Here is a 22,215-nt window from a genome sequence, read left to right as displayed (position 1 = left end):
ATGAACTTGATTTGCATACACTGCCCCCATTATATGCAAATCTCTTTCATGCATTTTCATTGTGGATACCCTGAAACCTGACCGGCAAGGAGTACTCCAGGATCGGTCTTGAAAAACACTGATCTACAGTACCAAATCCTGAAGACAAATCCATCAAGACCAACTCAGCGTAGCCCAAACACTAACTGGTTAACGCAGCTACATTGCTGCATACCTACCAATCAGCACATGGTTAGTGCGTGAGACCTTCCCACCTTCAAAATAGGTGTCAGTAAGGGCTCACCATCTCTTATTTGTCCTGTTTGTCTGTCCTAATTAGATTGTAAGCTCTGTCGAGCAGGGACTGTCTCTTCATGTTCAAGTGTACAGCGCTGCGTACATCTAGTAGCGCTATAGAAATTATAAGTAGTACCCACTAATGGCCACTCACTAATTGGGAAATTAGCACATAGCCATTAATTGAAGAAATGAAAAATCGGCCATTTTGCAGCTATGTTAAAAGTGACCTCAGTGCATGGGAAACTGACATGATAGTCATAGTGCAGGCCACCTTTTAGTACAGATTAGTGAAGGGCCCCTAGGTATGATGTGGGCCAGCTGCTGGTCACATCATACTAATCAGCTAAGGGCCTCTTGTATCAAGCCGTGCTAATGGCTCCCGGTGTGATAATGCCAACAAAGCCCATTCCCTTTGAATGGGCTCCGTCGACTTTGCGTATGCCTTGTAGCGCTATAGAAATGCTAAATAGTAGTAGTAGTAGTAACGTCTAGTGGGACTTGATAAAAGAGGCCCTAAGTGATTTAATTCACTCAGCTAGTGGAGGAGTGGCCTAGTGGTTAGAGCACTGGTCTTGCAATCCAGAGGTGGCCGGTTCAAATCCCACTGCTGCTTCTTGAGATCTTGGGCAAGTCACTTAACCCTCCATTGCATCAGGTACAAACTTACAGCACAACAAAAAAAAAAATTTCATGTGCTACTGGGCAAAAACCATTTGTCCTATACTAAATTCAGTGTGTGTATTCCAAATCCGAAGTCAGAATTGTAACACCTCAGGAAATTTTGTTATGCATAAGTTTGCCCAAATGAATTAAGCACTTGGAAAGCATTGAATAATTTTTTACAGAACGAGTTTTACTCCAACAATTACCTGATCTGCATCAAAGTTTTCGTAGTAAACAGTATATGAAAATGTAATGGAATAACAAAATTTCAAAAAAGTCTCGTATTCCAGTTTAAAAGTCTTACTTCAGCAAGGCCCAGTACTGTTAAAAGTGCTTCAGGCATCTACTTTAGTGTTTGTGACCGGTCATATTTTCCCGTTGCAAAAACCAGCAGTAGTCCCCCATCATGTTGGGATTCCAGCGGCCTTGATATCTGCTCTCCATTGTAGAAATGTCTTTATGGAACCTCTCTCCATGTTCCAGTGTCCCAAATTGGTGGGAAAAAGTCAAGATAGGAATGTAAGAAATGCATTTTCAATGACATTCGGCAGCCAAGTTGTTCATATGCTTTAAGCATGTTGTCTACTAGTTCAGCATAGTTTTCAGCTCGTCTGTTCCCAAGGAAGTTCTGCACTACTAGCACAAATGCATCCCAAGCATTAATATTATAAGTGAATAGGCTTTGCATGTATAACTTAAAATCTAGACCTGTCAGGCAAATTTGGAGTTCATATTTGGAATCGGTGGGTTCAATTTAGTATAAATCACATGTTTTTCCTCAGTAGCAAAATCATTGTTGCGTTGTGTTGTGAGCCCTCCTGGGGCAGAAAAATATCCAGAGTACCTAAATGTAACTCACCTTGAGCTACTACTGAAAACGGCATGAGCAAAATCTAAATAAATATTTATATATTATTTCAAATGGGCACATTTAAACAATCACTTTGTCTGAACAATGGTTTGAGAGTTTCACACTAGTTTAAGACACCTATTATGTTGGAGCTAAGGGCTCCTGTGCTAACCCCATGGTGATTGGGCAGCCTACTCTCCAGCCATAGTCACACCTCCCATGCTGAAAAATAAAAAAATATTTTTCAGCATGGTATTAGCGTGCACTGATGAGCACACTACCATGGGACACCTCAGCACATCCCGTGGCAGTGCTTCCTGCCATGCGGGTGGCATGCGTTAGTGCCTACCAAGGCATAGTAAAAGGCCCCCTTAGTTTGGTTAATCTTATTCTACAGGGGAGCTGTAGTTATATCGGTTTGGTTTTCTCCTTGTGGAATTTTGTTTTGAACAGTTCAATATTATTAACAGCATACATGTGATGAGTAACTTCACAAAAGGTGACCAAAGTTCAGAGGGCAAATAGTCACCTCTTTGGGGCTTATTTCATAAATACACATAGGTGCCATTGTGCCTTTATAACATTTTTCAGTAAGGTGCAGAAATCATGGCTAAAGTGAAATCGTGGACATTTACAGCAGCTTGGGAGCTGATGTAAATGTATGTGCCTACATATGTGCAACTGCATGTTTTCGTCAGAAAGAACAAAATCCAAAATATAGAACAGGAAAAGTTCTCTACGATGACGAATCACAGAAAGCAAAAGTAGAGACTAATAGACGATTCACCACTGGAGACGTGAGTCCAACAGTCTTTATTATATCAGTTTGTATCCAGCATATTCTGTTTGGTGCTACATGATCAGTGAGTTGACAACACATATACAAGTAGGACTCTTCGTTTTGCATTCATTACTTGGTGTATTTATTGACCCCTGATGCAGACGCTTTTTAGCGTCGAAACACGGCCTGTGTCGGGTCGTTATCTCTGATATAATAAAGACTGTTGGACTCACGTCTCCAGTGGTGAATCGTCTATTAGTCTCTACTTTTGCCTTTCGTCAGAAAGAATTCATGTAAATTATCATTCTGCCTGCGCTCAACCCAAAATTTGCCCCTGGACATAATTATACGAGAGTCTTGTGCAAGTAAGCACAGGGTAATTTTATAAGTAGCATTTTGCATGTATATACTGTCATAGGTGTGTAAAAAAAAGACTTTATAAAATTACTACAACATGTCCCAAAAAAGTCCAACCTATGAGAAAGAAAAAAAAATAGTAAAATATCATCACACAAACCACCAAAGCTAATTTATATCATGAAACAACCAAACAAATCTCATAGGTTCATGCATGAAAGAGTGCACAAAGGAGCACACGCATGCTCCTTTGTCATGCTCCTTCATTGACAGTCTGCCTTCCAACAGCTTTTAAGTATCGAGGGGCAGAGTTAGGGTGGCATCAGCAGCAAAGTTGAAGTCGTGTACTCTGAAAAGTCCCTCTTCTTTAACTGTTTAGGACTCCCACTTCTAACCTATGATCATAATTTTAAAAAAGGAATAAGATACATCTGCATTGTTTTTTTCCAGGTTCCAAAGGTAATCAAGGCTTTCCAGGTCCTGCAGGACCCCCAGGAGAGGAAGGAGAACGTGGAGATAATGGGCTTCCTGGTCCAACTGGGCCACCAGGCCCTTTTCCTGGTGAGACATTTTAAATGCATTAAATTTGATGGTGATCATTGGTGATCTGAAACTCTTCATTTTGAAATGATGACTTTGCTTACTATGTCCTGCACAGTTCCTCAGGTCTTCTCTGTAAGCCATTTCAGTGGGTGGTTGCCTTTTGTTAGAAACAGCTCCCAAATTCCTGCTTCCACCTTTGAAGTTATTACTTTAGGAATTCTTTGTACTTCGCTCTGAGATCACATGGGGGGGAGTTAATTCTCTTCAGATTACCAAAAGTTAGGTGCTGGGATGCTCCACGCTAAGTGTAATTGCCATTATAGAGTACTTGCGTAAGTCGGCATTTACATGTCAAAATATGGGCGTGGCCACACTGTCCACAACTAAATGTTACGGCTGTCTGCGTAACTATCAGCATTCCATAACCTTAGCACATAAGTGCTGCGCATACCCCTGACCTGCCAATGTCCCTCCCATGTCCACACCCCTTTGCAATTACACACTGTAGAATTTGTTCACTAAAGTTATAGAATACCAAGTAAGAACAGTTATGTGCATAAGTGCAAATTAGTGACAATTAGCTCAAATTGTTACCGATAATTGTTTAGTGCCAATTAACAGCTAATTTGTCAATTGTTAGGTGCCTGACGGTAGGTTTTCTGTAACCTGCATGTGCACAAAATTATACACACAAGATTATAGAACGAGGGGAATGGTTTTGCAATGTGAGCATGTAGTTTTGACCTGTATGAACAAGTTACAAAGGGTAAATTTGTTTTGCCATCTTTCCATGTGTGTCATACATCACAATTGTCAAAAATGAAACAGGAGAAGACCTCTATGTAGATCAGAACAAGTTCCAAGGGGTAGAGGATGACACATGACTTCAAGCGTTTGAGGAGAACACAAATCCTTTATTTAAAGCACCAAACTTGACCCGACATGGGTCTGTTTTTTGGCGGAGATTGCCGCCTGCTTCAGGGGTCAAATACAAATTGCTCTAGAAGTCAGTGCTAAGGGAGGAAAGGTTCACCTTTCTACCTAACAGCATTCAGGAGAGTAGCAGTTTTGCTTCGTTATGGAGCTGCAGTGATACTGAGATTCATTTGCATTTGTCTGCTCTCAAGCAGCCTTTCCTCCCTTAGCACCATATTTAAGAGCATTGACTTCTAGAGCAATCTGTATTTGACCCCTAATGCAGCGGTAATCTCCGCCGAAACATGGACCTGTGTCAGGTCAACTGTGGTGCTTGAATGCATCCTCTACTCCTTGGAACTTGTTTATACATCATAAGAACATAAGAAGTGCTGTGGTAGTCCATTGAGCTTGGTATCCTTTCAATGACAGTGGCTAATGCAGGTCGTTTGAAAGTACCTAGAAGATCTTAATGGGATAATCTCTTCCCTGTTGCTTATTCTGAGATGTAGATGGTAACACACACTGTGCATGCTTAACTAATAACTGCTAATGGACCAGTTGTCCAGAAACTTGTCCAAACCTTTTTTAAACTCAGCTGTACTATTAATTTGATAACATCGTCCATGTACAAATTTCACAACTTAAAATGTACTATTTGCAATGGTAAGTAGCTGCTACACAAGCTTAAAGTTGAACTTTCAGACTGGAGAGATATGGTAGGGTCATGGATAGGTAGGATTAAAGTGATTATGATGATACCTGAATTTTTATTTCTATCCTCAATTATTCTCATTTTTTGATTTTTGCAAGTTTCTAGCATATTTTATAGGGAGGACAAAAAAACCACAGTGGCCTATGCAATGATACAGATTTTCAACATTATTGTTGGAGAAACGTGCTTACGTTTGATTTATTAGTGGTCTAATATCCAGATCACTATACAATGGTCAAGGCTGGAGGAAACTGTAACATTCCCCCTTCCACCACCTCTCCTAATTTTTTATGCCTACAATCTTACAAAAAAGGGGGGAAAAAACCAATTCAGTCGGAGTATATAAACAACATTACACCACACTAAACTCCAACTTATATATGCAAATATCTCTTTATACTAATGATGTGAGTAAGAGGTTAATAGGTATTACATTGTGGTTTGTAGATGTTCGGGTGGTTCCCCCTGAAGAAGGGAAGCGAAATGCGGTCCAGCATTTAAGAGAGAAAAATGTAATGCGGTCCAGCATTGGGGAATCAAGTTGTTTGTAACTACCCTGAGGGCTTGCCTATTCACCCGATACTAGTGAAACCTATACAATGAAAACAGTAGTGCTGATAATTCCTGTGTGTAACAGTTCCTACATGCCAAGGAGGAGCCACATAATCAGCTGCTGAAAATTGACTAACAAAGGATCACACAGTGGATGTCGTTATACAGCACATTACAGCAGTGGACATTATTGAGTGCTATGAACTGTCTGCCTCACTAATGTGATGAAGCAGGATTTTTTTCATGTGTAATGGTTTGATATTTAAATTTCTAAAGACATTTTAGATAACTAGTACATAGGGTGAGTGGTGGTTGAAAGGTGATGAATGAGTGTTTTAATGTTTAAAGTTAATAGGGTGAGTACTCAGATTCAAAGGTTCAAAATTTGGTTTTGTTAGCTGTACTTTTCGTATTAATTTGAAATGCAAAGGCTGGAAGACCTTGGCCGGCACTCTTTGTTTTATGAACAACAACAAAAAACCAAAACATTTTTCTCTCTCCAATTATTGATGTATGCAGTATGACCTCATGTCAAACCCATTTAAATTTGAAACAAAAATATCTGACACCTGAAAAAGTAAATAGCTGGCACCCCATTAGTCTGTTGTTTACCACTCATGATTTCATAAACTTGTATCATATCTTCTTGTGACTATCATTTCTCCAAACTGAAAGTATTCAAACTGGTCAGGTGAATCAGCGCCATTAACTATACATATAGCAACACTGAATAACGTGTTAATTTAAATGCCAGCATTTAAATTAAAATGGTGACTGCCACCACTGAAAATTGCTCCCAGAATTTCTAATGAGTCTAAATCTCAAAAATAAAAAAGAGAGGGCTAGTATTCAAAAGTACTTATCTGGATAAGAGCACCTGCTCTCTGGATAAATACTGCTGACTGGGATATTCAGTGGCAGTATGCAAATAGTTCCTCTGAATATTCTTAAAGACTGCCTCTGAAATATATGGATAGTGCCAGGACAAGCCCAGAACCAATCTGGATAGTGTCAGTATTCAATCTGCTATCCAGAAGCCTTATCCAGATAACTGAGGGGGAAAGGCTGCCCTAACTTCTCCGAATAAATTATCTGCAGACTGGATGTTGGCATTGTCCTGGAACACTGACTGCTTTATCCAGATTTTCAGTGCCCACCACTATCCACATAGTGACACTGAATATCCAGATATTTTTCTAACTGCCCCAGCCAGTGTTTTTAAAAAATGCTGACTGCAGCAACTTAATATTGACCTGGAAATTCTTTATCCGCCTGAGCAAGCTGAGATATAATGGGTCTCAAGGCTATCCACCCACTTTCCTTACCTTATGGAATTTTTAGGTTGGTGGAAACTGGAAACAAGTAGTCTGTTGGTTAAATAAATTTTCTTATACTAGCCTCGTTTCCTTTATGGTATGTTATCCTGGCAGCAGTTTTAATGACAGTGTAATCAATAGGTTTGCTTTCACAGCTTTACTAATAACAATTCTCATCTGAGTAATCACTTTATCTTTTTGACTTCAGGTAGTTCTGGTGTGCCTGGTCTACGCGGTGAAATGGGACCCAAAGGTTTTAAAGGAGAGCCAGGGTTTCCAGCTTTTCAGCCTGGTCCTCCGGGTCCTGATGGTCAACCTGGCATCCCAGGACCTCCAGGTCCACCTGGGCGTCCAAGTAAGTAGTTCAAATACCTTAAAAAATATATTTATATGGTGGGAGAAGTGGGTAATTTTGTAAGCAATTTGAGTATGTAGAACTACTACTACTACTTAACATTTCTAAAGCGCTACAAGGGTTACGCAGCGCTGTACAGTTTAACAAAGAAGGACGGTCCCTGCTCAAAGGAGCTTACAATCTAATGGACAACATGTGCAGTCAGCTTACAATCTAATGGACAACATGTGCAGACAGTCAAATTGGGGCAGTCCAGATTTCCTGGATAGAGGTGAAATGGTTAGGTGCCGAAGGTGACATTGAAGAGATGGGCTTTGAGCAAGGATTTGAAGATGGGCAGGGAGGGGGCTTGGCGTATGGGCTCAGGAAGTTTGTTCCAAGCATAGGGACAGGCAAGGCAGAAAGGGCGGAGCCTGGAGTTGGCGATGGTGGAGAAGGGGACAGAGAGGAGGGATTTGTCCTGTGAGCGGAGGTTTCGGGTAGGAGCATACGGGGAGATAAGGGTAGAGAGGTATAGAGGGGCTGCATATTGAGTGCATTTGTAGGTTAGTAGGAGAAGCTTGAACTGTATGCGGTACCTGATCGGAAGCCAGTGAAGTGACTTGAGGAGAGGGATGATATGAACATATCGGTCCAGGCGGAAGATAAGACGTGCAGCAGAGTTCTGAATGGATTGAAGGGGGGATAGATGGCTAAGTGGGAGGCCAGTGAGGAGTAGGTTGCAATAGTCAAGGCGAGAGGTAATGAGAGAGTGGACGAGAGTTCGGGTGGTGTGCTCAGAGAGGAAAGGGCGAATTTTGCTGATGTTATAGAGAAAGAAGCGACAGGTCTTGGCTATCTGCTGGATATGCACGGAGAAGGAGAGGGAGGAGTCGAAGATGACTCCGAGGTTGCGGGCAGATGAGACGGGGAGGATAAGGGTGCCATCGACTGAGATAGAGAGTGGAGGGAGAGGAGAGGTGGGTTTGGGTGGAAAGACAATAAGCTCTGTCTTGGACATGTTCAGTTTCAGGTGGCGGTTGGACATCCAGGCAGCAATGTCGGATAAGCAGGCCGATACTTTCGCTTGGGTTTCCGCAGTGATGTCTGCTGTGGAGAGATAAAGCTGGGTGTCATCAGCATAGAGATGATATTGAAAACCATGAGATAAGATCAGCGAACCCAGGGAAGAGGCGTAGATTGAAAAAAGAAGGGGTCCAAGGACAGATCCCTGAGGAACTCCAACAGAGAGAGGGGTGGGGGTGGAGGAAGATCCATGAGAGTGTACTCTGAAGGTACAGTGGGAGAGATAAGAGGAGAACCAGGAGAGGACAGAGCCCTGGAACCCAAATGAAGACAGTGTGGCAAGAAGTAAATTATGATTGACAGTGTCAAAAGCGGCGGATAGGTCGAGGAGGATGAGGATGGAGTAGTGACCTTTGGATTTGGCAAGGAACAGGTCATTACAGACTTTAGTGAGTGCCGTTTCTGTCGAGTGTAGAGGGCGAAAACCAGATTGAAGCGGATCGAGGATGGCATGAGAGGAGAGAAAATCAAGGCAGCGGCTGTGAACGGCGCGTTCAAGTATCTTGGAGAGGAAGGGTAGGAAGGAGATGGGGCGATAGTTGGAGGGACAGGTAGGGTCAAGTGATGATTTTTTGAGGAGTGGTGTGACTACAGCATGCTTGAAGGTGTAGAACAGTCTTTCACACACTCAAGTAGGCATTTATAAAATTGTCCTGACATATACACACATAAACGAAGGCACTATGGGCCAAATTCTATAAATGACACCTTTAAAATCAGCACCGAGAACCACACACTTAGCATGATTCTATAAACTATGCCTAATGTTACACATAGTTTATAGAATATGCTCATACGCTGTTCTTGCAACTAAAATTTAGCAGCACCTATTTTAGCCAACTAAAACCAGGCCTAAATACCTGCGCCTAAGTAAGGCGCTGATAGGGTGTATTCTATAATAGTGCACATAGTTTTTTGAAAAACCCACAACCCGCTCATGCCACGCCTGTGGCCACACCCCTTTTCGACTGAGCATATTATAGAATATGCCTAGAAAGTTGTGTGTTCTAATTAAAGCTAATTAGTGCCACTAATTGGTTGTTAAGTACCAATTCATAGCGCTGATTGGTTTGCTAATCAAGTTGTGCATGCAATTTGGCCATGTGGCCAAATTAGCACGCACAACCTAAGGCGCCATATGGAGAATTTGGAGGTATGAGAACAGAATATCCACTTTTATGCAGAACGGCCAATCTTTTTCAGTCATGGGTCCTTCTTATATTTTAGCCTACTGTTTGCCAGTGCATGACTCCAAATGATAGCAAAATAGCTCCGTAGTTATTTCTTTCAGTGTTTAGAACTAGGGGCTGACCAAACTTTGGTGTGGCACTGAAACATTGTAAATGACGGCAGATAAAGACCTCTCTGGTCCATCCAGTCTGCTCAACAAGGAGCCAAAGTTGTATTTGCCTTTCTGTGCAGCTTACACCCTTCTATGCCTTGTTTAAACTGTGAAGATCATGTAAGCTTTAGTTTGATTCCATCCTTTATGTACATAAGGATCCTTGGTGTTTATCTCTATCATTGGTGAAATCCATCACTGTTTTTTGTCCCCACCACCTTCCCCCAGGAGAGTATTCCAGGCATCCTTGACTCTGGATGACATTGATTTTGAAAGTTTCAGGTCAATCAGGCAAAGGTTGATATCATTCTTATGTGACCAGACCTGTATGAGAAGATGAAAGCAGATGAGGCTATATTACTACTACTACTTATCATTTCTATAGCTCTACTAGACGTACGCAGCGCTATACGCTGGACATGAAGAGACAATCCCTACTCAACAGAGCTTACAATACAATTAGGACAGACAAACAGGACAAATAAGGGATAAGGGAATCCAGTGAGAGTTGAAGGATATATTGCCTCAACCAAAAATCTTGTATAATCCAGCAGGAAATCATGCAGATGTACAGATTAAGGGCATTATAAAAGAGGGGCCCAATATTTAGCAGCACTTACCCGAGTAGGAGTGGCTCCTTCCTGGATATGTGGCTGATCACTAGGACTATACCCAGATTATGCAGATAATGCTGCTGAAAATCTTCACCGACCACACTTGCAGTATCAGTAGTTCTGGCGCAGAGTCAAGGAAGAGTCAGAAGTGATCGAGGTACCACTGATATTCATCACTGGTACTCAGAGCTATCCATGCAAGTTAGGACAGAAAAACAGATGAACTTTGGTGGTACCCGGATACCTTCCAGTGGTCAGTCTAAACTATTCAGCACTTCTATTCAGCTACCGACTGGTACTGAATATCCCAGGATAACTTTAGATGTCAAGGGCCAGCATTTTAAAGCTGGGGGGAGAAACATACCTATATGAAGCAGATAATGCTGATGGAGATTCAAGAAGACTTCAAGTGAATGTGCATGGTGGTCTACCAAACACCTATCTCTATCCTTGAGGGTCGCCAACAGCTAAGGTTCTTAGGATATCCCTAAAGAAGGCCTTTGACAGGGTCCATTGGCAGTTCCTGGATCAGGTATTATTTAAAATGGAGCTAGAAGCAATTTTTAGGACTTGGATCTCAGAACTTTAACCCAAAGTTATGTGTGTGGGTCAATGGAGGTAATTCCACCATGTTTCCCCTTTCTAGGGGTACAAGACAGGGCTCCCCACAATCTCCATTGCTGTTTGCATTGGTGGATAGTGTAGTATCCGTTCTGACTAGCTTCTGCCATATGCTCCAACCCTAATATTAAGGGGGTCAAGGTGGGTACTAATGAATTCAAAATTAGTTTGTTTGCTGATGATGTTTTACTGTCCTTGACATCTCCTATTACAACATTGCCCAACTTGCTAGCTGAGCTGAAGGCCTATTCTTAGGTCTCGGGGTTTAAAAGCATGAATAAGACAGAGGCTCTCAATCTTACCATGGATAATTCCACACTAATGGGGCTGCAGTCGTCCTTTCTTATTGGGTGGGACTCGAGAACTACAGTACCTCGGTTGAGGTCAAATTATTCACAAAAGCTAATTATCCAAAAGTTTTCTCAGCTATTAGGACTGACTTGGAGCGTTGGAAAATCCAAACTCTGACCTGATTTGATAGAATTTCGATGATTAAGATGAATATATTACCCTGTTCCAGTTGCTGCCAGTGCATGTTCCACAGCAGGTCCTTTCCTCTCTCAGGGGCAGTCTGCTTAGGTTTATTTGGTGTGACAGAAAGCCGAGACTCTGTTGTAGAGTCTTATTTAGAGACTCTAGATTTGGGGGGGTTGGAGGTCCCTGAATTGTGGAATTATTATAGGGCAGCTCAGGCCATGTCAGCTATCGAATGGTTGCAGCATCATGACTATATTATGGGTGCAAGTTGAACAGGCACAGGTAGGCCCGGTTCCCGTGCACTGTATGATTTGGCTTTACAGATCTTGGGAGCAAAGGGGTTTGGTTAGATGAGGTCAGTTATGTGATAAAGACATTTTGATCCCTTTCTAAACTTTGACACAAGACTATGACCTTCCACCTTCACATCATTATGACTATCTGCAACTCACACACCTGTTGCCCTCAAAACAATTCAAACCATGTTTGTCAGGCCCATATACCTTTTTGGAGGATGTTTGTGAGTATTTTGTGTTACCAAATTTCTGGTGGGTACACTCTATGGCTGTCTTAGAGATCTTAGGGCTCCTGAACTGAGTCATAGGCATAAATGGGAACAAGAATTATGGGTGAATTATACTCCAGCTGAATGAGACTCTGGAACAATCCTTAGTAACAATAGTGTTTGCTTCTAATGTTAAAGAGACTAATGTTAAGATTTTATATCATTGATACTTAACTCCTGATCGCCTTAATCCTTGGTACACTCAATCTTCAGCAACCTACTGTTGACAGTTTGGAGCCAGGGGCACCGTGGACATATCTGGTGGATTTGCCCAAAAGCTAAGGCTTTCTAGAAATAAATTCATTTTCACATTATGTAGGTTACTGGATTAGAGGTCCCCTAGGACTCTAGCATTTTCCTTTTGAACAGGGATATCCCTGGATTTCACAAGCATCAGACTTTTCTGGTTCGACACTTGTTAAATGCAGCTAAACTTACCCTGGCCTCAGCGAAGAGTCCGGATATTCCCTCGCTGTCTAAATAGAGAGATTATATTTTGTTTATAAGATGGAGAAATTAACGGCTACCAGACATAAAACTGTATCTACTTGGGAAAAAATCTGGGGTTCTATTCATAACTTAAATTTTGTGGATGAATGAGATATATATTTTTTCATTTCTCCTTCTCTCCTCCCCTCTTTGAGAAGTACATGACTAGTAACATTTTTCAAGGAGTGTTGCTTTCCCCTCCCCTTTCCCATTTCTTCATTTTCTTTTTCTCTTTTCTTGTTCAGTTCCTTACGTTGTTTATGCATGATGTCATAAAAAAGAGACGTTTCATAGGCTGGAAAGATTTTGTCTTTATTAGCTTTGCTAGTTGTAATGTCTTGTCATGTTTGGTATATATTTACAATACTGTATGTCATTATCCTTTTTCTATGTTTTAATAAAGACTTCCTGCTTAATTATTTAAAAAAGGATATCCCTAAAGACTTATGCTATGCATGTGAGAAATTTGCATATAAACTATCTCCATTACATGCAAATCTCTCTTTGCATGTTCATTAAGGATATTCTGAAAACCTGGCTCTTTGGCAACACTCGAGGACTGGGAGTGAATAACCATCAATCTAAATTGTACCTGAGGCAGAGGAAAGTGAAGTGACTTGCCCAGGGTCTTATAGAGCGTCAGAGGGAGAAGTAGGATTTAAACCCTGGCTTCCCTGATTCTCAGTCCGATGTTCTAACTTTCATGTTGTGCTTTTATCTAGATTTTTGGTATTTTGTTATTTTTTTTAAACTATTACATTGAACTATGTGATGAGCAGAACAGAAATCGGAATACATTAAATAAATATGTTATCCTGTCAGGTACTCCAGTTGGACGAAAGGGGTCCACAGGGCCTCAAGGCTTTGACGGCACTCATGGCTTCCCTGGAATCCAGGGAATAAAAGGATTTAAAGGTAAAAGTAATACAAATTGCTGTTTGTTCTTACCACTCCCCAACCCCTATAACCTGAAGAGGCTATGGTTTTTTAATTTAAAAGTTAGCTAGAATTGACTGTTACTAACAAATATGTTTCCTGTCAAAGCTGTGTTCTGTGCTCCTTTTCCTTCTTATGCTCTCTTTTGCTATTTTAGGTGATTTAGGAGACTGCAGATGTACTTTAAGTGATGAAGCTAGACGTGGTCCTGCTGGTCTTCCAGGACCAGTAGGGTTTCCAGGCCCACCAGGTTTCTCTGGAAGAAAAGGTGACACTGGTGACCGTGGTGTGTCTGGTCAGCCAGGCCACGTGGGTTCACAGGTAAAACCCTTTACATGAGATTGAAAAACCATGGACCATGGTATAGTTTTGTTAGAACATGTTTACTGTTGTATGACTGTTATTTTTGTTATCTTGAATGCATTGATGTGTTATAGATTTTTACAAGTATCTTGTTGGTTGCTGGATCACCAATAAAGACATTTTTTTAAAAAGAAGAAGAAAAGATCATATAAAGCTGATGTCCACCATAAATTTGCTATTAATTAGTTTAAAATAGTATTGCTAGGGATTTACACATAATTAACAACAGTTTGTGAAGAATAACAGAGCACTTTCCCTTTGGGTTAAAGGAAAAAAATTGAGGTGCATTAAATGAGAATAACCTGACAAAAAAATAGTTTACCTCCTGAAGAAAGCTGAAAAGTTATAGCCCAAAGAGAGCCTATCTACAACACAGCACCCATATTTAGGTACCCAGGGGCTGATATTCAGATTGCGGGAGACACCTCGTCTAACTCCCGCATTGGCGATGATCCTGAATATTGGTTGACACCCACAAAACTTCCGAATGAGCGCCTTACTTCGGATATTCAGTTCCCATTCCCGGACATGGCCTGGCATTGAATATTGGGCTCACATCTGCCTATGGCTATCAGCCCCATACATCTTAATAGTAACATGTCTAGAAACTTCTAGTAATTGCTCTTCTTTTTTTTTCATTCTCTTTTTTTGTCATGTTTACCAATTGAAAATCAATAGACATAGATGATTGTTGACTCTATGAACAGTTATGACATAAAAAAGAATGTATATTGTAAATATTAACAGGGGTTTCCTGGTGATGAAGGACTACCTGGACCACTGGGGCAGAAAGGGGAGCTTGTATTTGCCACCACAAAAGGTAAAGAATGTGCCTGTTTGGTGATGGTGTCTACTTTGAATTCCCTTACCACTATCTAATTAGAGGTTTTTTTTTTTCACACGCAATAAAAACAATCTTGCAGGTGCCAAAGGAGAACAAGGTGAGCCTGGTTTACCAGGTGCCATAGGTTTTGAAGGCTTACCAGGACTAAATGGGCTGGATGGTGCTCCCGGCTTCCCAGGTCCTCCGGTAAGAATTATTCCTTGCTAAACCTGCAACAGTGTTGTTAAATAGTTTTCCATACACATACCAACTACCTAGCTCAAAATTTCAACATGTCATGTTCTTGTACTGTTTTCTTTTTTGGTCTTCTTCATAGGCATCCTTTCTTACCTTTTTACTTATTTTTTTTTTCGGGAAGAGTAAAAGTGTGCATGTTTTGTTATTACCACACCCTACATTTTTCGAAAATGACCTTCCGATAAGTCCACTCTTCCTCTACTTACAATATGAGGGAAATAGCTCCAGATGGGTTAGTTTTGCGCATATCATGACAGCAGTGAATCTCACGCCTAAATGAGGGTATGTGGAGTATGATCTCTGTCTCTCAAATTTACTGCTGGCGCTTGTCGCATAATATGTTATATTTGAACTTTCGTGAATTATCATTATGCTTCCCACTTGAGCTTCTGATTAGGACCCATATTAATAGTGATGGGTGTATATAAGTTGGAGGAGCTATCCAAATCTGATACTTGGGGATATAGCTACTAAAGTACACTAGTAAATAGGCTCAGCACAGGGTAACATGAACTTTCTCGTGCGCTAAACCCATTTCTAGCACACCCAGGAAATAGGACAATTTTCAATATTTCTCTTTCAGGATGTGCACCAGTGGCGTAGCTACGTGGGGCCATGGGGGCCTGGGTCCCCGTAGATTTGGCCCTGGACCCCCTTGCCGACGACTCTCTCGACCCCCCCCCCTCCTGCCGCCAACCCACCGTCACCTACCTTTGCTGGTGGGGGACTCCAACCCCAGCCAGCCGAGGTCCTTTTCTTCCGGCGCAAGGCTTCGTTTAGTTTCTGAGTCTGACGTCCTGCACATTGTACATGCAGGACGTCAGACTCACAGAAACAGAATAAAGCCTTGATCTGCAAGGCTTCGTTCTGTTTCTGTGAGTCTGACGTCCTGCACGTACAACGTGCAGGACATCAGACTCAGAAACAGAACGAAGCCTTGCGCCGGAAGAAGAGGACCTCGACTGGTGAGGGTTGGGGGTCCCCTGCCAGCAAAGGTAGGCGACAACGGCAGCGGGGGAGGGTTGGCGGCGGGAGGGGAAGTCGAGAGGGTCATCAGCGGGGGGGGTCAAAGTTGATGGATGTGGTGGCGGCGGCTGCGGGGGATCGGAAATGGCGGGTGGCGGCAAGGGCAGGGGGTTGGCGGCGCCGGGGGGGCTAAAATGTGCCCCCTCACCTCAAGCTCTGGACCCCCCTTCCGCTGAAGTCTGGCTACGCCCCTGATGTGCACTAATGTTTGCATTTGCACACGTAACCTGAAAAGAATTGATGGGGGAGTACCTACCATCTCCTGTTTAGGAGGCAAAAAGAGCTTCCACATTATAGATGTGTCAACCAGTTAGTGCACGGTATTCGGAACGCACTAGCTAGACAGCACATCCAAGGCCGTTCTCTGACTTGACACGCCCCCTCTAGAAAATAAATACAAAATAATAAATACCATGCACTTAGGGGCCTTTTTATAGAGCAGAGGTAAGCCTAGAGCGGGCTTACCACTCGATCTTCCGGGACTACCGCCGGCCCAGCGTGACCACTGGCAATAGTCCCGCCCCAAGTGTGCGCCATTTCCGTGGGAAAATGAAACCCCCCAGAAATAGTTTGCCTAGTGATTACCTGGCAGTAATCGGGCATCGTCCTGCACGACCTAGTTACCGCCGGGTTAGCACAGGAGCCCTTATCGCCACCTGAATGGGTGGCGATAAGGTCTCCCCACCGCATGGCCACGCGGTAAGAGTTATCTCACTGTGTGGCAATTTTTTTTTTGGCTTTTACTAGTTGCGGAAAAAATGACCCCCGCCGCTAGGTCGGGCCCTTTTTCTCGCACCTTAGTAAATGGGTGCATCACACAGGACACAACTGTAGCTTGGTACAGTCTTACCTGGTGGTCTGTTGTTTTTAATCCTGTTTCTTGCAAGGACCTTTACCTCTTTTCACTACATAAAATCAGTATTTTAGGTCTTGTGCAATGGAGTTACTTCAGTTTCTAGAATCTCCTTTGAACCTACAATTGTTCCTGTGTGCACAATATTTGTTGACATAGGAAGGTTGTGTTTGATGGATCAAAGCAAATGGCTTTTGAGAACCCAGTCCCAGCATTATCCAATAGTAGTGCTGTATGCATGCATTCAGAACGCAAAATCATGTTCTTCATGTAACCAGAGTTTAGCCAGCAGGGCAAGACATAGGTAGATGTGTTTCTAGGAGCAATAGAGGCCGACCAAAACCAAATTTTGTTGCTTAGTTTTGGCCAAAACAGAAACTGTAAACAAAACTGCACTGTATCCCCTCCCTCCCTCCAAACAGGAGCAGCTCACCTCCAAGGCCTGGTCCCTCCAGCCCCTTCTGAAACAAAGGCGAGGCCCCCGCCCCCCACACTGCCTGTAGGGCTGGACCCTACCACTCCCAGGCTTACCTTAAATGTTTTGGTGGTGCATTGGGAGCAAGAGCAATCCACACTCTCCCCTGCCCCTGCCGGCTCCATTGTCAACATGGCTGTCGGGACGTCAAGAGCCAGTTTCATGAAACTGCCGCCACAAGTCATGGCAGCCATGTTGAGATTGGAGCCAGCATGGAAAAGCAATCAGTCCTACCATGCAGGTTCCAATCTCAGCATGGCTGCCATGACTTGTGGTGGCAGTTTCACTAAACTGGCTCTTCACATCCCGGCAATCAGGTTAACAATGGAGCCAGCAGGAGCAAATGCAGATCTCTCCTGCCCCCACTGCACCACCATGCTTTTAAGATAAGCCCGGGAATGGGGGGGGGGGTCTGTCCCAATGGGGGTGGGGATCCAAGAACGCCTGTTTTATGTTCCATGGGGCCTTGGACCTTGGAAGGGAGCTGTTCCCGGGGAGAGAAAGAGAGTTTGGGAGTGAGCAGGGGTTGCACCAGAGAGTTTTGGTTTCAGCTAAAAATACACTTGTGTTTTTGGCCAAAACCAAAAAAGGAATGAATTAGAATTTAGGGTCAGTTTTGGCACCGAAATCAAAATTATGTCAGCCTCTAAGAAGCAACAATCTATTGATTGATCAGGGGTGACCATCAACACTGGCCACAGGTGATTCCTGCAGGATTTGAACTCATGGAAAGGAATACACATTATAAAAGAGTTTAAAATGTTTATTGTAGTAAAAGTCTGGAAAAGATTCTGCCCAAGATCTGTTTCTATGGCAGGAGTTTATATGTACATCTGCCTTCTGGCTGGAGACTGGAAGAACATGGTGGAGGTGATAGTTATAAGGAACAGGGTAGAAAAGAAGTGAAAGAGGTTTGTGCAAACCCAGCTAAGCTAGATGATATTAGGCAGAGAAATTGAAGGAGAACTAAAAACCAATGTTATTATTTTTAAAATGGCTGATTATTTTCTTCTACCAAAATATTGTCACCAGTCTGTTATACTTTCCCCCTTTCCGGGTGCCGTATTACAGAATGGTAGAATTAAAATTATCAGCATTGGCTTAAAATACATATATTTTTGTAATGGCTTTTTCTCCTAACATAGATAAGTGTTGTGTAACCCCCATGTTATTTATTTAGTGAAACAAATTTAATATATTATATAGGGTGTCAGCATCAAAGGCTTTCCAGGTGATCCTGGTTTTCCCGGACCACCAGGCCAGAGAGGCATTCAAGGAGAGATTGGTATCCCGGGTCCAGGCCTACCAGGTCTCAAAGGAGTTCGTGGTTTTCCAGGTGACTCAGGAGTTGACGGATTTCCTGGGAATCCAGGTTCTCCTGGTCCACCAGGTATGGCTAAATTCTAATCTGCTTGAAGAGTCTTCTGTAACATCTTTTATACCCACACCTTCAGAAGGTAACTTTACTGTATTATTGTGATCACTGTTAACATCAAAGGTAATTCTAACATCAGTAAATTGTAGAAAGTGATCTTCATTATAATATAGGTAAAATCTCAAATGCTTTACTTTTCTGTAGCAGCAATTGCTCTGTGATGTTCAGTCAGTTTAGACAGTGAAACGCTATTCCTGTATGTCGGCTTTCTGCTAAGCAGTAACTGGAAATATTCAGTGGGAAATAGCCGGCTATCTCCTGCTGAATATCGGCGGATAGCTGGTTAAGTACCATTTAACCGGCCAGGTGCCATTCCTTGCTGGTTAAATAGTTTTGAAGATCGACCAGTGACTGTTTTGCACTTAGCTTATGTTAATAGGAAAAATTAACACGTGCACATGCCCAGAATTGTCCTGCATTTACCAACAGGGTAGAGCTATGGAAACTTTCAATCTCTCTTGCTTCTTTGCTAGCCGCACCATGTTACTAAGATAAAAAAAACAACAGAGGCTTGGTAATAGGAAAATCCAGAAGACAAAGAATAGTATTAGCACAAATACAATTTCTTGGAAGATCCTTTATTAAAAACCCAACGTGGCCACGTTTCGCCCTCAGTCTGCATCAGGGATGTGCCCCTGATGCAGCCTGAGGGCGAACTGAAATAACCTTGTGTTTGACACTGGGATTTGCTCTATCATTATACCCCTGATGCATCCTGAGGGCGAAATATAGCCATGTCAGTTTTTTAATAAAGGATCGCATCTTTCAAGAAATTTTATTTGTGGTAATAATGTTCTTTGTCTTCACACCATGTTACTGCCATATTCAAAATTATTTTAAATGTTCTCATGATGTGGAGAAATAGGCACAAGGATTCTGAATTAGTATCCTCAACAAGGACCTTGCAGTGTCTCCTATGGGCCATTTATGAATACGGGATGTTTACTGTATTTAATAGGGATGCACTTCCATTATCATGCATCCAATTCATTGCATGCCTTAAATTTAGTGCATGCAAATTTGATTTTACTTGCATTAAATTATGAATTAACACGCACACAATCAATGTGCAGGTGTTAGAATATTCTAGCACAGATTAAAATTCTTTTATTAAAGCAAATGTTTGAAATGAACAAAAAAAAACAATAACAACTGAATTCATAAATCTATGGAACGGTCTCTCGGTGGAGGTGGTGGAAAATAAAAGTATATCTGAATTCTAAAAAGCTTGGGAAAAGTACATAGAATCTGTAAGGGAAAGGAAGGGATAGTAGATGGCACGGATGGGCAGACTAGATAGGCCATTATGCCCCGGGAGTCTATATATAGTGCTGTAATTTCCATGCAGAAATCAAAGCAAATACTATAACAATGTGCGTAGCTTAATTGGTACACTAGTAATCAGTGCTGTTAATTAGATGTTAACAAGCAATTATCAGCACTAATTGGCATTAATTAAGATTTACACACACAACTCGCTAACTCCCAAATTCTCTATATGGCACCTTAAGTTGTGCGTACTAATTTGGCCGCATGGCCAAATTACTTGCCCAACTTAATTGACTAACAAGCCAATCAGTGCTGATAATTGGTACTTAACTAATTAGCTGTACTAATTGGCTTTAAATAGAATTTTCACACACAACTTTCTAGGCGTATTCTATAACACGGTGCACGTAAATTCTAATGCACACAGTTGAAAATGGGGCGCGGTCATGGACATGGAATGGGTGGGTTGTGGGCGTTTCAAAAAGCTATGCACACTATTATAGAATACATCTGCTCTGCGCCTAACTTAGGCGCAGGTATTTAGGCCTGGTTTTAGGTTGCCTTAAAAGGTGTGCCTAAATCTTAGGCGCAAGAATGGTACTTGAGCATAGTCTGTAATCTGTGCCTAACTTTAGGCGTACTTTATAGAATCACGCTACCCGCATATAGTGCCAAGTTTTAAGGTGCTATATATAGAATTTCCCCCTAAGTATATTCTGTAATGAGATGGGCTTAAATTCTAAGTTGCATAGTTGAAAAGGGGGCAGGGCTATGGGCGGGACATGGGTATTTCTAAAATCTATGCACATTGTTATAGAATGCACCCGCTCTGTGCCTAATTTAAGCATCTGGATTTACGCCAAGTAAAACATTGCGTAAATGGCTGTGACTAAATTTGGGCATGTGGAAAGGCACTCGGCATATTCTGTATACCGCATGGAAATTTAAGCCTATTCTATAAAATATAGGCATACTTTATAGAATATGCCTAGGCATATTTTTTTTCCACATGGAATTTTCAGGCGCCATATATAGAATCTAGCCCATGGTCTTTATCTGCCTTTATTTTTCTCTGCTTCTTTTGCCTGGGAATATCCCTAGCTTTTAGTACATAGCTAGATACATCTCATCTCTGTGTCATATCCTTCAGTCTAGTGACGTTATAGTATTTCCACTAACTAGGGTGGGCTATAGTTTAAAATAATTTGGATACTGTGCCCTCTGCTTACAGTATGGCAATGATGCTGCAATGGCAGTGTGCAAATGAAAGTTTATATTATCACAACTGCATATCAATTCTGCAGCATTGGTAGAAATATACAGCACTACACAGATTCACATAAGGGAGAGAGTCCCTGCTTCATGGACCTTACAGTATACTTAACCCACAGACAAGACAAATAGGAGGCATCAGGGAATTTGGTGTGGGGGGAGGTTGGGTTTTTTTTGTTTGTTTTTGTTTTGTTTTATAGTAAACATGGATAAAATTGTCAAGGCTGCGTTGAGAGGGAGTCAGAGTTTAAAACTGATATTATGTTTGTCATTCATTTCTGACCTCTCATTTATACTGTTCTCATTTCTTGTATACACCTGACAGGTGACTGCTGCTGTGGGACTGATGAGCAGAATGACATAACCAGAACAGGTATTTGGATAGACTCACTTAACAAATTCTTTATAGCAATATGATCACTGTCCTGCTACACCAAAATAGTTTTTTCCTCATTTTCCTTTCAGACCAGTCCAGAAACTTGAGTTATTCTGGTCTTCCAGAAGGTGGAGACTGAGAACTACTGTGACATCACTATAGTATTCTGTGCTGCTTAGTAACCACCAGTATTTCTCAGTCTCCAGAAAGTGGTAGGTGAGCTATTCTGTGCTATCAGGTGAGGTAGGCTGGGTTTTCTACATAAAAATATTAAAAAAAAAATAGACTGAAGGCACTGGCATTAGTTTTTATTTTATGCCTTTGGTTCCAGCAGCAGTGTAGCAGGTGCATCACTCTCCAAGGTGTCAGAGCACATGGCAGCATCTGTGAAAGTGTGTGGCACGTTCAAGGAAGAGCGACCAAAATGATAAAGGGGATGGACCTCCTCTTGTATGAGGAAAAGCTAGAGGTTAGGGCTCTTCAGTTTGGAAAAGAGACAGATGAGGGGAGATATGACTAAGGTCTACAAAATCCTGAGTGGTGTAGAACAAGTAGAAGTAAATCGATTTTTTACTTGTTCCAAAAGTACAAAGATCAGGGGACACTCAAGGAAGTTGCATGGAGATACCT

General features: G+C 41.9%; 1 protein-coding gene across 1 annotated transcript in view; it reads left to right on the top strand.

Moving 5' to 3' along the window:
- COL4A2 (collagen type IV alpha 2 chain) overlaps positions 1 to 22,215 on the top strand; it is a 440,984-nt gene that overhangs the window by 304,432 nt on the left and 114,337 nt on the right. The window contains exons 19-26 of the mRNA XM_030201563.1: positions 3,381 to 3,491; positions 7,180 to 7,326; positions 13,322 to 13,414; positions 13,593 to 13,756; positions 14,546 to 14,618; positions 14,722 to 14,828; positions 18,440 to 18,623; positions 21,535 to 21,582. Coding sequence (XP_030057423.1) covers positions 3,381 to 3,491; positions 7,180 to 7,326; positions 13,322 to 13,414; positions 13,593 to 13,756; positions 14,546 to 14,618; positions 14,722 to 14,828; positions 18,440 to 18,623; positions 21,535 to 21,582 — 927 coding nt within the window. The remainder of the gene's footprint in view (positions 1 to 3,380; positions 3,492 to 7,179; positions 7,327 to 13,321; positions 13,415 to 13,592; positions 13,757 to 14,545; positions 14,619 to 14,721; positions 14,829 to 18,439; positions 18,624 to 21,534; positions 21,583 to 22,215) is intronic.

Source organism: Microcaecilia unicolor, chromosome 4 (assembly GCF_901765095.1).
Source record: "Microcaecilia unicolor chromosome 4, aMicUni1.1, whole genome shotgun sequence".
NCBI classification, from domain to species: Eukaryota; Metazoa; Chordata; class Amphibia; order Gymnophiona; family Siphonopidae; genus Microcaecilia; species Microcaecilia unicolor.
The sequence above is the reverse complement of the archived record's forward strand: the minus strand, read 5'-3'. Positions and strand labels throughout refer to the sequence as shown.